Source organism: Oryzias latipes, chromosome 16, assembly GCF_002234675.1.
Source record: "Oryzias latipes chromosome 16, ASM223467v1".
Classification (NCBI taxonomy): Eukaryota; Metazoa; Chordata; class Actinopteri; order Beloniformes; family Adrianichthyidae; genus Oryzias; species Oryzias latipes.
This window is the reverse complement of record NC_019874.2, coordinates 16689830-16706559: the sequence shown is the minus strand read 5'-3', so window position 1 is coordinate 16706559 and position 16730 is coordinate 16689830. Positions and strand designations below refer to the sequence as shown.

General features: G+C 41.8%; 2 protein-coding genes across 3 annotated transcripts; one reads left to right on the top strand and one right to left on the bottom strand.

Moving 5' to 3' along the window:
* The first annotated feature begins 299 nt into the window (after positions 1-299).
* ccdc12 (coiled-coil domain containing 12) lies at positions 300-7853 on the top strand. The gene is made up of 7 exons (XM_020710149.2): positions 300-431; positions 4234-4307; positions 6601-6680; positions 6758-6819; positions 6906-6940; positions 7032-7108; positions 7580-7853. Exons 1-7 carry the CDS (start codon positions 348-350, stop codon positions 7657-7659), a joined length of 492 nt encoding a protein of 163 aa, XP_020565808.1. The 5' UTR covers positions 300-347; the 3' UTR covers positions 7660-7853.
* A 99-nt stretch (positions 7854-7952) lies between these two features.
* On the bottom strand, positions 7953-16262 carry LOC101163027 (kinesin-like protein KIFC3). Of its 2 annotated transcripts, XM_004078096.4 has the most exons (20): positions 15884-16262; positions 15565-15684; positions 15291-15387; positions 15072-15205; positions 14737-14998; positions 13280-13452; positions 12948-13013; positions 12622-12759; positions 12355-12552; positions 12007-12180; positions 11517-11664; positions 11195-11325; positions 10996-11107; positions 10740-10921; positions 10569-10673; positions 9762-9892; positions 9560-9680; positions 9344-9473; positions 8969-9198; positions 7953-8887 (listed from the first exon to the last, which is right to left on the bottom strand). In XM_004078096.4, exons 2-20 carry the CDS (start codon positions 15661-15663, stop codon positions 8762-8764), a joined length of 2757 nt encoding a protein of 918 aa, XP_004078144.1. In that variant the 5' UTR covers positions 15664-15684; positions 15884-16262; the 3' UTR covers positions 7953-8761. The 2 variants fall into 2 exon arrangements, with proteins under 2 accessions (XP_004078144.1, XP_020565805.1); XM_020710146.2 differs by lacking the exon at positions 15565-15684 and having other exon boundaries at positions 15884-16261.
* Between the last annotated feature and the right edge of the window lie 468 nt (positions 16263-16730).

Sequence of the window (16730 nt, the reverse complement as noted above, 5' to 3'; positions counted from 1 at the left end):
GAACAAAAAGGATGCTTGACCAGTGCAGTAAGACACCTATTCACTTTAATCATAATGTCATAAGTTGATCTAAAGGTAAAATGCTTATATATAAAGCGTTGGAAACCACAGTTAACAGAAAACAGATAAACCAACGCATTAAAAAAATCTGTTTTCTTTAACCTAATTTTACAGTAGATAATGTAAAATATATCATGAATTGGAATGAGCAAGACTGTAGAAAACTGAAAATATGAAGTCACGTGAACAAAACAGGACAGCTCAATCGATGTGTTCGGCGATTGTTTGTCCCCTACCAGTCCTACTAGAAGATTTCAGATGCAATCGAGTGGCGTGTGGAAACAAACATGGAGCAAAGTGTTGGGTCGCTTCAGGAACAAGCCCTCAAGAGGAAAGAAAGACTCAAAGCACTGAGAGATAAAAAGCTTCACGTAAGTTTCAGGCCTGCTGGCTGTTTCGTTTCTACTAGTTGGACGGAAACGACCACTTTCAGGCTAATGAATGACAGAGATGCTAACATTTAGCTCCAGAATTAGCACACTGAAGCTAACTCTGCTGCTTTTGACTCAATAAATTCATTAATAGACCCCATTTGTGGATTGCTTTAAGTATTTCAAGGCTAATGAGGTACAAAACAAATAATATACAATGTATATCGTGCTTGCTTCCCCCGGAATCGAAACTATATCAAATCAATAAACTCGCTAATTTAACTTGATTTCAGGAACACTTTTTTGGGCTCCACATTTTTTCCCTGACGGCCTCCTTGTTTATCTGTTGTGTAGTTACAGTCAGGCTGTCGATATCTCTTTGACTGAGGGCGCAGACCAGCAGGTTACTGAGATAAGACAAATGACCCTCTTTCTATAGTGACCTCTCACAACAAAAATGTTGTTTCTTCGCCATTTATTCATAAGTGCTGGAAAGAATTGTTTTCTAAGTTATAAATATAAAATCCAATATTTAGAAAACTGCATATAGTCAAGGACTGCAATAAGGATTTTACATTTACAGAAAAAAAATAATATTATGAGAGTTTTTGATAATTGTACATTTCAGTTTCTCTTCAGTGGGTTGTGGAAACAGGCTCTTGGGGGGTGAGGAGGTACTCCCAGATAGCTGGATAACTATAGCCAACGTGATCAGGGAGACAGGTAAGAGTTTACTTGGAGTGTCATCAGGGAAAAAAAGGTTGATAAGGAGACTTGGTGGTGGAATGAGGAGGCGCAGGAGTTTATACAAAGTAAGGGGCTATCTAAGAAGAAGTGGGACACTGAGAGGACTGAGGAGAGGAGACAGGAGTTCAGAGAGATGCAGCAGGTTGGGGTGATGAAGGATGGGAATGGTTATGTATTGACAGGTGTCAGTAGTGTGAATGGAAAGATGGGAAGAATTGATGAGAGGGAATAAAGAATAGAAGAGGTGACTGTTGTGAAGCACGACGTAAGATTAGTAAGGGTGAAGTGACGGGGGCATTAAAGAGGATGAAGAGTAGAAAGACACTTGGTCCTGATGTGATGATATATCTGTGGAGGTATTGAAGTGTCTTGCAGAGATGGCAGTAGAGTTTTGGACTGGGTTGTTAAACAGGATCTTTGGTGGTGAGATGATGCCTGAGGAACTGCGTAGGAGGGTCTAAGAACAGGGTTGTTTAGTTTAGTTAGTTCAGTTTAGAATCTTTCTATTGAATTGTGTGGGTTCATGATCCTTTTGATTTTATGTTTTACCCTACATTTATCTGCACAAAGCCCATCGAGACGACTGTGGTTGTGATTTTGGGCTATACAAATAAAATTGAATTGAATTGAATGGAGGAGAAGTGTGACGCTGCCCATATTTAAGAATAAGGGAGATGTGAAGAGTTGTTGCAGTCACAGATGAATAAAGCTGATGAGCCATACAATGAAGTTATGGGAAAGAGTAGATGAAGCTAGACTTGGAGCAGAAGGGAACATTTGTGAGCAGCAGTTTGGTTTCAGATGCAGTATGTGCTTTGAGGATGATAGAGAAGGTCAGAGGGAGCTACATGTGTCTTTGTAGATCTGGAGAAAGCTTATGACAGGGTGCCCAGAGAGGAACTATGGTAATGTCTGACGAGGTCTTGAGTGACAGAGAAGTGTGTTAGAGGAGTGCAGGACATGTATGAGGGCTTTCAGACAGAGGTGAGATTTACTGTTGGGGTGACAGAGGAGTTCAAGGTGGGGGTGGGATTACATCAGGGATCAGCTCTGAGCCCCTTCCTGTTTGCAATGCTGATGGACAGTGTGACAGATGAGGTTAGACAGGAAGCGCTATGGATTAAAGCCCCATTAGTTGTCATTCACTTAGGTGTGGGAATGTTGCTCTCCGCGTTTGACCCATCCCCTGGGGGAGCGGTGAGCTGCAGACACAGACGCCCAACTCCAACTGGTGTCAAGCAGGGAGGCATTGGGTCCCATTTTTAGAGTCTTTGGTATGATTCGGCCTGGATTTGAACACACAACCCTCCAATTTCAGGGCGGACACTCTACCATAAGGCCACTGAGCTGGATTATGATGTTTGTGGTTGGTATTGGGATTTGTAGTGAGAGCAGGGAACAGGTGAAGGAGAAGCTAGAGGTGGTGGTTTGCTCTGCAAAGGAGAGGAACGAAGGTCAGTTGCAGCTAGATGTTACAGGGAGAAGACATGAAGATGGTGGAGGATTTGAACTATCCAGGGTCAGAGTGTGGAAAAGAAGTGAAGAAGCGAATGCAGGGAGATTGGAATGGGTGGAGAAAAGTATCAGGTGTGATAGAAGAGTTTCAGCTCAAATCTGTGGTGAGACCAGCCATATTGTTCGGCCTAGAGACAGTAGCCTGAGAAAAAGACAGGAAGCAGAGCTGGTGGTAGCCGAGATGAAGATGCTGTTCTTCTCTTTAGTAGTGACAAGGATGGATTGGATCAGGAATGAGTAGATCAGAGGGACAGCGCATGTTGAAGGGTTTTGGAGATAAAGGCAGAGAGGCCAGACTGAGATGGTTTGGACGTGTGTCCAGAGACGGTGAACATAGGATGCTGAGTCCAGAGGAAGACCAAAGAGGTTTATGGATGCAGTGAATGAAGACATAAAGGTAGCTGGTGTTAGAGTAGAGGATGCAGAAGACAGGAGGAGTAGATGGAGAAAGCTGATTCGCTGTGGCCACCCCCAAAGGCAAAAGCTGAAAGGAAGAAAAGGAAGTAAATTTCAGTTTTCTTTTCAGTGGGTTCACAGAGTTTGTTAAACAAATGTTATTCTGCTCCTCCTTTGTCTGTCCTTAGCGTGATTATTCTCAAAGGAAACACTATTCAATGTTCCAGTGGTTGTATCAGAGTGTAAATCAAGACTGAACAACCCTGATCCCCAAGATCTATCATGCTGCATGTTTTTACAGCTCTGTCTGCATTGCTTTCTGCTGATTGAATTAATCTGATGGACTGAACACACCAGATCTGGGTTATCAGCAGTAAGGAGAGCTGGAAAACAAGCAGGGTAGTAGATCTTCAAGACCACGATTGCCCAATCTTAGGCTGAAGTATTGAGTATGATAAAGGATTGTTTACATTCCACAAGTCTGTAGTTGTTGTCCTTCTGTACTTGACATAAAGAATGACTGGCTACCATGAATTGTTGTAACAGGTGGACAGGAAGCTTCCTTAGTAAAATGTGCGATAGGAAGGTTTGAATTGTTCTTTCTGTTTTATGTTTTTCTTTTTCAGATAGTTTAAATCTTGTTTAGAATGTAAGAAAGTACTTCACGTCTTGGTGGGCCACAAGCATACATCCTCTGTTTCCTTCCCAGCCACAAAGCAACATCAGTTTTCTTTTTCAGCTGACCTCAGTGGACTGACTGGTCACGTTTCTAAACTTTATGTAGGTCAGTGTCCGCTGTAATGAAGCAGAAAATGGAAATGACTTATTTGACTTCCAAATTACCGGACAACACGACATTCAGATGTTTTGGTTTTATAGGCAAACCTTGGCCTACATCAGGATCTGCAAAAGCATTCCTCACTTTCTGAACAATATAAATGATGTCATTGTTTAATATGGGATTTTAATGTTAGCCTTGAAAAAGGATTTGTCATGGGAGAATAGAGATTGATGAGGCTGTGAAAAGAAATTATTGCAATGTTTCTAGTGTCTTACAGCCACATAGTCATCGGGGACAAACATTCAGTACTTTATTCTATTTAAATGATCTTATTGATTGACTGTGTGGTTATATTTTCTTTAGGGACATGAGCAGGAGGATGGGGAGCCAGAGAACAAGAAGGCGGCACTGGAGGAGACCGCTGAAGACAAGCACAGGTGCCTTATATATTTGTTTTTCTAAGAGTGCGTCATCGTTTGCACATTGTTTTTTGTGTGTGCTCATTAACCTTCTCAACTTCTGTGTTGTGTTCTTTTGTGGATTGCAAAAAAAAGAAGGAGCTGAAACTTATCTGGAAGTGCATCATGGGGGCATTTATGTCCTCTTTTATCATCAGCACGACCAGTGCATGTCCCAGTGCAGGTTGGGGGACTTTTGTGTTTACACTGGGCTGGACTACAGCCCGCTGCTGTTAAGCCGCTCAAATATCCTGCCGCTTTCTCAACTCTGTGTTAGTTTGGGAGGGAGCACCCATCTTTCCTGTCCTACAGGACCTTTTTTCCATTGTTTATATTTAATGACTGCACTGACAGGGAGTGCTGTCATTTTTTTTCCTCCAGTCCAACAAGACGGAGCTCTCTTATGATGATGAAAATAGCTGCAGGGTGTAGACACTTCGAGTGTCAGTTGTAGCCTTCCTTCTGTTCTGTAGACAGTAGCATTAGGATGCAGGCAGGTGTGAGTGTAATGTATCTCCTGTTTGGCATGAAAATTTAAGAGGGGGGATCACATTTCTTAAACCAACAGCTTAAACTGTCCCCCAGTGGCTCCTCTTTAACCCAGTCAATATATAAAGGCACACTCCAATGTTTTTGGTATTTTTAATATGTTCTATTTTTCTGATGATGGATGGCATATGTAAAGAACATTAAGCTCAAAATTGCCTTTCTAAGTATTTCTTTATTGAAATCATTTGTGAATCAGGAGCAGACCCAAAGAAATGGTGTTTGTAAAAGATCTCTGCAGAAAAGCCCGATTGACCTGTCGCACTGTGGGGGTCCAGAAAGCTTTTAACATTTTTAGACTGCCAGAAGGTTAAAAAGAACTCTTAAAAATACTGATTGAAATAAGCTTCGTGAGCCACAGAAATATTCTAAACTGCGTACAACATACCATGCAGAAAAGCTCAGGGTGATTTTTATTTTTATTTTTTTCCACGGGGAGGACGGGGCTGGGAGCTCGATGGGACTGTAAGCATTTGAGCGTTGGCCTGCACCTCTCGAACAACAGTCAGCTCCAAACATGCAGACAGGGCCACACTGAATTCATCACAGGTTTGCTTGCAAGTGGAAATGTGTAAACACACTCCAAAGGTTTGGAAGCATTAAACCAAGAGACTGAGGAGAAGACAAACCTGTAAAGGCAGACAATTTACAAGCACTGACTTTTTTTTATTGTGGCCGTTTCATGTTCCCCGCAGTTTTGACATTTAAAATCGAGATGTTCTTTTGTACTTTAGACGATTACTTGATAATCAGTCATTTGAGATGGTTTAAATAAAATGTAGTTAAAATTTTGATACTGGGAACCTCCGGACATTCTCCCTCACTTCAGAACTTTTTCCTCCCCATTTCCTTTATATTCAATTGCCTAATATAGTTTAAGTGTGCTATGTTCTGGCTTCCTACCAACAAAAATGCTTTTTTTTTTAAATGTATTTTTATGATCGTTCTAACCATCTCTGTGTGAGAATATTACATTTATGAACGTTTAATGTATTTCCTTGTTGTTATTGGTTACCGTTTCACACAAAAAACTGTATCCTCCTCACTTTCTAACTTATTTAATTATCTTTTTACAGATTCTTGATTTATTTATATCTTGACTATGCAAAAAAAGAAAAGAAAGTCCTCTTCATAAGTGATGCAGTGGAGTCGTTTTGCCCCTGAGGACTAGCTCCTTTCAGCTTGCAGAGCAAAGACCAGCACAAATGTTTTAACTTGGATGCAGACGTCACTGTTTTTTCTGTCCATTCCCTTACAAGGCAGTTTTTCTGTCTGACAAAAAGAAAGGAATGATAATATCAAGAGGGTACCGTCTTAAGCTTCAGTGCAAATCCCAGTTAAGCACAGAACAGCTGATAAGCCCCTCTGTCTGTGCAAGTAGGTAATAATTTACCTCTACTGGGGTTATCTGACGATATCTGCTGCTTGGAGCTTACAGAAGATTCCTGTGTTTAGTTGAGGTGAGAAGAATTCCTCAGCTGTTTGCTACGTTCCAATCTGAGCCCCAAACCAGGTGGAACATGTTAATCAGTTGAGTTCATGGGGATAAAAGAGGACATTGTGCTCAGCCTCTTTTTAGACTGAGAGTGCAGCTGTGAAGGAATTGCAGATGGTCGTTGATGCTGCTCGATCTGTGACTGTATTTCCCTACACTGCCACCTACTGGAGGAGCAGTGTGCACACCAGGAAAATGACAACTTGGAGGTGATTCTGTTTCTGTCCCCAGGGAGCTGAAATTGAGAAATTACACCCCAGAGGATGATGAGTTGAAAGTGAGGAAGGTGCCCACAGCCAAGCCTGCATCCGGTGAGACCTCTGCAATTTTGTAACTGAAAGAAGCGGGTCATTTTTGATCATTTTTATTTATCCATTTCTGTTTGCAGTGGAAGAAAAGGTGAAGGATCAGTTGGAGGCGGCTAACCCAGAGCCCATCATTGAAGAAGTGGTCAGTGCCGACGCTAATCTGAGCATCTTCACCTCTAAATCAGCATCTTTAGGAGTTTTTCATTCATTTCTTTGCCTTTCCCTCAGGATTTGGCTAATCTTGCTCCAAGAAAGCCAGACTGGTAATTTTTATTTTCTACTGAGGTTTTATCGAAACGTTTTATTACCAGAAGCAGTTCAGTTACAGAGTTTATCTTTGACTCTTGACTTCAGGGATTTAAAGCGGGATGTCGCAAAGAAACTGGAGAAGTTGGAGAGGAGAACGCAGAGGGCGATTGCCGAGCTCATCCGTCAGTATCTTCCTCATCACCCTGTCTGTCTTTACCACAAAGCCTTCAAATGGCTGCAGAGATAATTGCATTACTTATTGGGCTAATTACTTCGGGCCACCCACTCTATGAAGGTTTGAAGCTGTCTGATAACATTAGTGATGCAAGTCTTCAGTGTTGAATGATCTACTTTCTAGAAATAGCTTCAAACTCCCTAGAGTGGAAAAACGTTAGGAAACGGAGATGATGACCTAATTTGAAGGTATTCGAGAATTAAAGAAGTATTTGTTCATTAATATCCATTAGTTGTCAATTAATGTGTTTGCAAACAAATATAAACAGAAGACATCATTTATTTTGAAAATCTTTGCTGTTTTTGCATCATTTTCTTTGTGGACTCAGGTCATGGTAAAAAAAAAAACCCTGAAAAGTCTCAACTTGCGCGTAAACAGTTAAACATTTGAGCTTGTTTTCTGAAAAAAACAAATGTAGGTGATCGTCTCCGAGGCAGCGAGGAGGAACTGGCTGGAGCGGTGGGAGCAGTCGGACTGGAGGAGGGGGACTCGGAGTGAAAATGGGACGTTTACAGAGACAGAGGGCGTCCTCAGAGGAAGCAGCAGCTGCTTTCATGCAGGAAGTTCCTGTCAGGATTCGCCACAAGTCAAGAGTTATTATATAGAAATAAGGTGTTCTGTATATTTGTGTGTTACTGCAATCAGTTCTGTTATCATTTTTTAACATTTAAAGTAAAAATTGTTTTTTCAGACTTGTGTTGTTTTACTGAAAACTATCGGGATATTTTGGCCAAAAGAAGTATCAATGAAAAGCAAAATTTAGTTGCCATCTTTTTTTCTTTTTTTTTTTAATCAGTGAATATTCAGACAAAAAGCACTTTTCAAAACCCATATTTATTGATAAAATTACCTGAAGATTCACTATTATCTTTAGTGACTCTAAGCACTCAAGTTAGTTGATGCGACATCAACGTGTTGCTACATTATAGTCAAAACTGTCTTTAAAGCGCTGATAAATCAATGAACAAAATAGAACCCATAAACAGTATTTGGTATGAACTTCACTAGTGAACTCTATTACAAGCATTTGAGCTGAAATGGTACGTTCCTTTTACAATAAAGTGCCTCTTCAGTGAAAACTCCCCTCATCTTGAAGGAGCGTACTGCACAGCTCGGGACATAAAGGCCACCCGCTCCTTCCACAACAGATTCCTGCCACAAAAGGCAAACGCTCTAAAGAGAAAAAGGCTGCAAAAATCTGACATAAATTAGCAGCTTGTACTTCAGCTACTCCCACACACTACAACCTTTGGATATACATCACTTTTGGGATGAAGATTACAAACTACAGACATTTACAACAGGATGAGTAACTCAGCATGAACTGAAGTGTTGATATCCTGATGAGAATTTCTCTGTTCATTAGCCAGACTGGAAGAAGAACGAGGCCATTGGAAGATACCAACTCCTCCATGCAGACTGAGGAAAGATTAAGAATTATGGCGACAGAAGTGGATGATTATGATGGAGTTTTGTGTTCGGGTGTCAGCAACAGCTGCACATTTAGCCCTTGATCAGGATTGCTGCAGAGCTTTGAGGGTTATTCTAGTATTGGAACTGGCTGGTCGGTTGGATGATGATCAGGCAGACTCCAGATGATTCAGTCACACTGTCCCACACCAGATTCAATCTTCCTGGCTGCAGGACCTAGTTCCACCTTGCACACCCTCTGAGCAAACTTTAGAGAGCACAGTGTTTCTCCGACGTTACTCTCCAGAGCAGAAACCTTGGTAAACAAAAAACATCCGGCTCAGTAATTTGCGTTTAATGAACCAAAGTTCATAAAGGGCTGGAGAAGTAATCTCACCTGGACCACCATGACCGTTTTGCTGCCTTTGCCCAGGGAGTCTTGCAATAAGTAGGTGAGGCGAGAGTTCCTGAAGGGGACGTGAGTCTGTCGAGCACGGAGAGCCTGAATGACATCCCCCAAAGCCAGCAGTGAGCGGTTGATATTTTGGGCTTCTTTCAGCCTTTCTCCCTCGGCCCCAGATTTCCACACCCTCTCCGAGCCTGCCAGGTCCACCAGGTTCAATTTGCCTGCAGACAAGAGCGGACTCAGTCACAGACAGTTGTTGCTAGCCTCCTCTCCTGTTTTCCTTCCTATTTCCCAGTGATACCTATGAGGTACAAGTCTGACATTGGTGCTCTGTTTCCAAAATAAGAAAAAGCGAGGGAGACTGACCGGTGGTTTTGGAGCCTGTGGCGAGGTCAGTGCCCTGAACAGTGATGCAGAGCAGAGCATGGGAGCGAGAGCTGTGCTGGTTCATCTGAGTGCCGAAGGTGATCCTGTTTCGTCGAGCTGTGGCTAAAATCTTCATGGGCATAAAATCAGTGAGCAGGAATTAAGTCTGCATCCTTTTTTCACTGTTTAAACTGATGATTAAAAAAACTCTGATACCTTTTTGATGTGCTGAAAACTATTGACCTCTATAACTCTGAGGCCAGGCACATGCAGCTGTCCTGTTCCATCGGGGTTGATCTTTATGTCCAGTTTCTCTCCATCCTTACTTAGCAGGTCTCTAAAATAGGAACAAGAAGAACACAATTTGTTGGCAACCCTGAAAAAAAACACCAGCTTTATGCAAAAGCAGCTAAAGTACCTCAACACCTCGTTGTAGATCTCCACAGAGCTGACGGAGACATTGTAAGACCACATGTCCTTCCTCTCCTCGATCTCATGAAAGAGATGTTTCAGAGCTCGCTGGTTAATTCCAGGGTTTTCCACGGTGCCCTGAAATGCAGTGCTTCAATACGTAAAAAAGATGTATACACGAACATTTCAAATACAGATAAAAAAAATCATAACAACTCCATTTGTCAATCATTACATTAAATGCATTTAGTGTTTCATGTCTGTGTACTGTGTTTAGAAGTGCAAATATGTCTATTTATGATTAGGAGTAGTTATGTCAAGAAGACAGTCTCAGCTTTATTAAATATCTTTATTTCCCAATCAATTAATTATGTCATATTTTAACAAGGTTGGATACATCAATGTTTTTGGTTCTTTTATTACTTGGTTATTATTACTTGAAATAATCCAACAAACCAACCACTAAATAAAATGCACTGTTAAGCATGGCAACTCCAAAAGGTAATATTCATTTTTACAACAACAACAAAAAAGAAAAATTCTATGTGCAAAATGGAATCTATTTAGATTTTATTGTGATAAAATGGGATTAAATGATTATGCTTGCCTCACTCAAACCTAAAAAAAATACAATAACCTTTTCATTGGAAGTTCTTTTCTCCGTAATATTCATTTGTCCATGATATTGAAACTCCAAATTTTAAAATGCTAAAAGATTATTGAATACATATTTTTAAATTAATCTAGAGACAAATAAATAGTCCTGTTCTTAATACTTCATGGGATTTTTTAATCACTTTGTGAGCCAGCGTACCTCCATAGTGTGGGTTTTTCCAGAACCAGTTTGTCCATATGCAAATATGCAGACATGGTATCCATCAATGCTTGACGTCACAAGAGGCTCAATCTCCTGAAAGATCTAATTTAAAAAAAAAAAAAATTATAAAAATAGCAGTCTGGAAAAAGTATCCTCCTCTTCTCTTACCTCTTCCTGAGTGGCCTGTGGTTGGAAGACCTTGTCTAGCTCAAAGACACGACCCTTTCCTTTTGTTAACACAGTCAGAGAGGATTCATTGTTGGGGTCTATGGCAACGACCACAGACTGGCCCTCCTCATGCTGATCCTCCTTCAGCACAGGCTTCACGCGACACAAAACGCGAATGTTGCCTGAAACAGCAACATGTCTTAGTCAGTGACAGAGCATCCTCACTGAAGCCATCTCCATCATTCTGTGTGTGCACCTTTGAGCTCCACCAGCTGCTCGTGGTACTTCCTGCGCAGTGCAACCTCTTTTCTGTACTTCTCCAGAAGATCTTTGTTGGCTTCAGACATTTGGTTAATGGCAGCTGCAATCTGAAAATGGAAAAAGACGTCTTAGAACTTTGCTCATCATGTTCGTTTAATAAGCTCAACCTTCAAGGTTTGCGTGAAGTTACACACCTGCTTTTTCGCTTCATTGATGGCGCTTCCATAAAACTCTGAGAAGTTTCGAACTTGGCTCCTCAGACTGGCGTAATCCGTCTTCATGGAGCGTAAAGTTGGAGGGAGTGCTGTGAGACGCTTCTGTAAAGCTGGAAAAAAAGGAACTGACACCTTAACCCTAATTCTCCTTTCCGAATGTCTTTGTTGGAAATTTAGCTGTTGTCCTTCAAAACATGAGATGTTTTTGTGAAGCACCAGATGACAATCTCATCCAAAAACAAGAGCATTTTGCTTTCTGAAATTCATCTGAAAACGTCAGGCGGTGATTTAGCGTACTCACTGAAGAATTGATCCTGCAGGTTCTGAAAGTGGTCTGCTGAGCAGCTGGCAGCAGCTCTCACTGCTTCCTCCTTCCTCTCCTCCAAATGTCCAATTTCTTTCAACAGTTCCTCCCTCAGTTTGGTGATTTCTCTCTCATATGCTGCGATCTGTGAAGGTTTAAGCACAGCAGCTTATCACTCCCACTGTCTCAGTGTGCAGCTTCAGTTCAGCAATCACTTCTTTCAATAAAATTGATCAAGGTTGCACATTGGTTGCTCGCAAAACATTTGGTCTCCTTTTCTTTTGTGATTTTTTCTCTTAAGAAGAAATGAAGCTATACTCAGTGCTAAAATCCAGATTTCTAAAGTCTGAGTGGTCAGCAGTAAAATGTACATGAGTTAATAAGCTTTTTTTCTGCACAATTTGAACTAAAACACAAGAAATCGAACACGCAAGTTAATAAAAAAGGTGTTTCTAGATGCAGAGAAGTTCTTTTCGTTTTGTTCTACCTTGTGCTGCAGATTGCAGCTGTACTCATCAGACTTTCGGATTTGCTCTTCCAGCTGCCTGCAGTGCTCGTTCTGATTGGACAGCCTTTCAGCCAATACCTCGTTCCTCTGTCTGGCTTTATTCAGCTGCTTCACTGTTGCTGCTGATTCCACCTCCACAGTCTGAGTCACATACTGGCAGAAGGGGATAGAAATCCAAATACAGAGGCTTTATCTCCCAAGGATAAAAACGGAGGTTGTTATTCCACTGCAAATACAGCAAGGGATGGCAAACTTCACTGCTGCTGACTGATGTTTCTCAAATGCCTCTTTTCAAACCACCTTCAAATATCCTGTAGCATGGTTTACCTTTACAACAGGCTCCTTTCCCTTCTCTCTGTCCAGCTCCAGCTGCAGCTCCCTCATTCTGTCCTCTCGTTTCCTCAGCTCCTCCGCTCTTCTCCACTCACTCTGCTCACTCCTTCTCTCCAGTTGTGAAACTTGCTCGGCACGTTGCTGCAGGGAGCTCTCTAGCTGCTGCACTCTGCTGCGGAGATTCTCATTTTCCTGCCACACAAAGTTAGCCGCTGGTATGAGTAAATCTGTGTTCATCAACACGTGTTCGATGCCGCTTACCTTGATGAGCATGTTGCTGGACTGGGAAGGGATGGTGGAGAGCTGCTGCAGGAGGCCCTGTGTCACGCTCAGGCTCTGCTTCAAGCTCTCGTTCTCTGCTGACAGACACAGCACTCGCTTCTCTGAGTCTGTGGCGCCCTGACAAGAAACATACGACTCAGCTCCAGAGCATCAATTGGAGGTAAATCAAGAATAGCCACCTCGTGTAAATTCCTCAGCCGTCTGTTATCCACACCAGTACTTTTGGATTAGTTGGAGTGACAGCTTTGCTGAGGACACAGACAAACCCTGAACTAGTGATACAATGAAGGCCTTGAAGGACTCACTGTTGCTGTTCTCAGTCGTGACAGCTCCTCTTCACGCTCCTCAATGCAGCTCTTCAGCTCATCAATCTGAGAAGAATTTAGATAACCCCTTTTTTTCATATATCGTTATCAGTATTTACTGTTCTGTACTTATTACATTACATATAATAGAACTTGGAATCATCCAACTCTTTCTGAAAATTCTAATCAAGAAGAATCTGGCGAAATAACAGCAAAATAAACATTTGAACATTGGCATTCATGGATTGAAACATAAATATTTAAGTCTTGCTGTCTGATTGTTGTGCGTTCCTGTGTGTCAGTAATGACCGACTGAGGCTGCAGATGCTTACCTGCTGTTGAAAGGCTCGTATGTGCGAGTGTCTGTCTTGTTCTTTTTGCTCCAGTTGTGAGTGCAGCAGATGCAGTTCTCCTCTCAGTTTACTCCTCTCACCCTGCAGGCCATAAAGAGACTCCACCAGCCTGTGAACCCCAGCCGGTGTCCCAATGTTACTGCTCGACTCACCTGGGGAGGGGGCAAAAGACAAAAACTTCTTTTTACACACATCCTAGGTGAAAATTTATTTTAAAGTTCAAAGCTTTGAGATCCCTTTTATAATTTGCCAAATCAAACTTGAAAGCTTGCAAGCAGACAAATGGGAATTGAATTATGTCTAAGCACAAAGCCTAAATAAATCAGAGACAATGTATGTGCATGGATAAAATACTTCAATATCTGAAAAAAGAAAGAAAATGGATGAGAACGTTTATTTCATCAAAAAGAAAATGTCTAAATGTTAAAAAGAAATAAATTATTGAACAAATTGCCCTTTCTAACTGCACATTGTTTTGCAGAGTCACGCTGGTCATCACCCCTGAAAACAATCCAAATCTTGTTTTAGAAGGTCTTGAACTAAAACTATTCTTAGCTGCACGTGTAAGTGCATCTGCTGCATAGAAAACAGGACTCAGAGACATGTTTAATTCATCTCAGGGAAAAGCACAGTCACAGTGTGCCGAATATTCTCATCACACTTTCATGAATCCTTATACAGCTGTGGGAATCTCAGCTTGAATGTTCCCACAGAAATGTCTTTTAGGGGTCCTTATGTATGCAATCAAACACATTACCATGCCACCTTGAGGGTGCATCATGTCAGCATTCAGAGACCTGTCACAGACCTCCTGCACCTGGGTAACAAGATTACTACAAGAAAAGTAAACAGCCATGCTCTAGTTTTGTTGATAGTTTCCACTTCGGGGTCAAGTCTGGTCAAATGTGACACAGAACAGAACAAACATGAAACTTTGAGGTCCACAGGGCTGTGCAGTGTTAGCCTGCTGTCTGTCTGTGACATCAGAAAGCTAAATGAAACCACCCTAAGCAGTTTGCTCTGCAGCTGATTCAATTTGTCAATCAAAGGGTGAACAGTGTGTTCCCAGCTCTAAACTAAGCAAAAATAAAAGCAAGAATAACTAGTATGCACGATTTCACCAATACTCCATGCAGTTTCCATACAAAATGTTTTAAGCCTTTAGAGACTTTGTCTGCTCACATTTTTAAGCTGGACTGCAACGTGCATGACTCTCCATCACTGTTTCTATTGCATGAAATTGTTAATATTCATCTATTAAAACAGCAGAAGACATTTTTTGTTCTTTTTTTTATCTGTGAGATTATTATGATAACCAGAAATCTGTGTTCGGGGCCTCGCTAATCTGAGTGCCATTTCTAAGGCAGCTGCTTAACATCTACTTTCTCACCTCTTTTTGCTCCCCACCTTCATTTTTCTCACCCCCCCTCTCTTACCCTCACTTAAAGGGCTGGGGCTCTGCTGCTGGCTGACAGCCTCCTCCAGGCTGCTTATGATGTTGTTCTTGTCTCGGAGGCGCTGGCGATACGAGGACCGTAGGGCCTTCATCTGACGTCTGTGCTGAACACGGTGCCTCTTCAGCTGAACTCGGTATTGATCAGCTTGCTGCTGCAGCTGCTGGAAATGGGAGTACTGCTCCAAAAAACTCAGCAAGTGGGACATCACGGCCACCAGGGGAGACTCCGTCAGCGATGTGGTCTAGAGGCAGGCAAATAAAGTTGAACAGGAATCCAGAAAGCTGAGATTATAGAGCTAACACACGCTTCAGTACCTGAAGCGGGGGGGTCCTCCTCTTCTCAGCCTCTTGCTTGAAAGACAAAAAGGCAGCTAGAGGAGTACACGCCGGTTTGACCAAGTCATCCTCCTCATCCTCATCGCTCAGTTCATCACCGTCACTGCTGCTGCCTGCACAACATCAAATGAACAAAGAACAATGCAGCCAATAAACTCAAAAAGTAAAAGAAATGTACATTTTTTCTATTTGACTCACTTGATTCACTTAAATGAGCACAAGCTTTCTTTCCCATTCTGGGGGTGTGGCCATCACTTCTCTTGCTCCTTGTTTCCATGGTAACAGGTCCTGGCTCCTGAGCACATCATTGCATGCAAGGGTCAACGGCAACAGAGACACCCAAAATAAGCTTTGCAAACACAGACATGCACATGCTTGCAAACAATTGCAGTTTTCTGTAAGGATGCCAGCCATGTAAACAAGAAATAAATGAAAATAAACGTTTTTATTTTAAAGCTGACATTACACATACGTCTGGGGAAGCATCGTGTTCCCCCTGCAAGGTTTCCTCCTCCTCTTTTTTAAAGACGGTGTAGAAGATGTAGACTAAAAGGGAGTAAAAGGCATACATCTTCACGCTGTCCAGTCTCACCTGTCAACGACAAACCTTTTAGAACAATAAAGAGGCACAACTGTCACACTTGTGTCAAATGTCTCGGTAAGAAATGCAGTGGTTATAAAATACAGGCTGACAATGAATCATGACAGCTCAAGAGTTCACTCTGGTTTAAAAACTGTTTTCGGTTTTTAGTCACCTCCAGAATTTGCTTTCTTCTTTAAGTTTTTTTTACCTTAAATGATGTCTTTTGTTCGGTGGCAGTCAGTCCATGCAGCCATTCTGAGGTTGCTGCCACGCTCCATCTGTGGCGTTAGGTTTGCAGCCGTTGTTCTCAGAGCTGCAGCAGCATCGCTGCACTGCTCCGTTTATTCCATATCCTCTCTCCTCCCTCTGTTCCTTGTCTCCACACTGCTCCATCCACAGGCAGCAGCTGCAGGGAGCATGCTCAGTGCGGTTTCCTCGTACTGCTGCAGGGATGTTGTGATAGATTAGACTGACATGGAGACCGACGGAGGTGAAGAAATGAAGCTGATACCACAGCAAGAGCCTGGTGATGGATGAAAAGCAGCAAGTCTTAAATCTTCCTAAAAAGCAAAATGCAACATAAAATAATCATAAAAACAATGTATTTCTTTACCATTGGCATTTACCAAAATCTACTCAAAATATCCAAATTATTTTTTTGTTTGCTTTGTTCTTACTCTTGATTAAGGTTGTGTTGGATTTGTTTTATATTAACAGTAGAACAAAAAAAATAGCAAAAGATCAAGTAGGAATCTGAAAACTCAAACATGTTTGCTGAAGTGAAAAGCATCAAAGATCAGCTTTGAGGTTTAACAGAACTATTTCCAAAAGCTGGAGCAGAGCCAGAGATACTTGCTGATTTACTGCAATGAACCAAAGGAGGAATTTGTCCGCATTCACACTCCTGAAATCCTCAGAGACCATCTGCAGCATCCCCTCCAATCATCTGTAAAAAGAATATCGAGGGCCCTACAAGACAAGGGCTCTAGTGGGGATGATAAAGAACTAAACTAATTTAAGCTGTGGTAAGTTAAAAGGTTAGATCACTGGGTTTA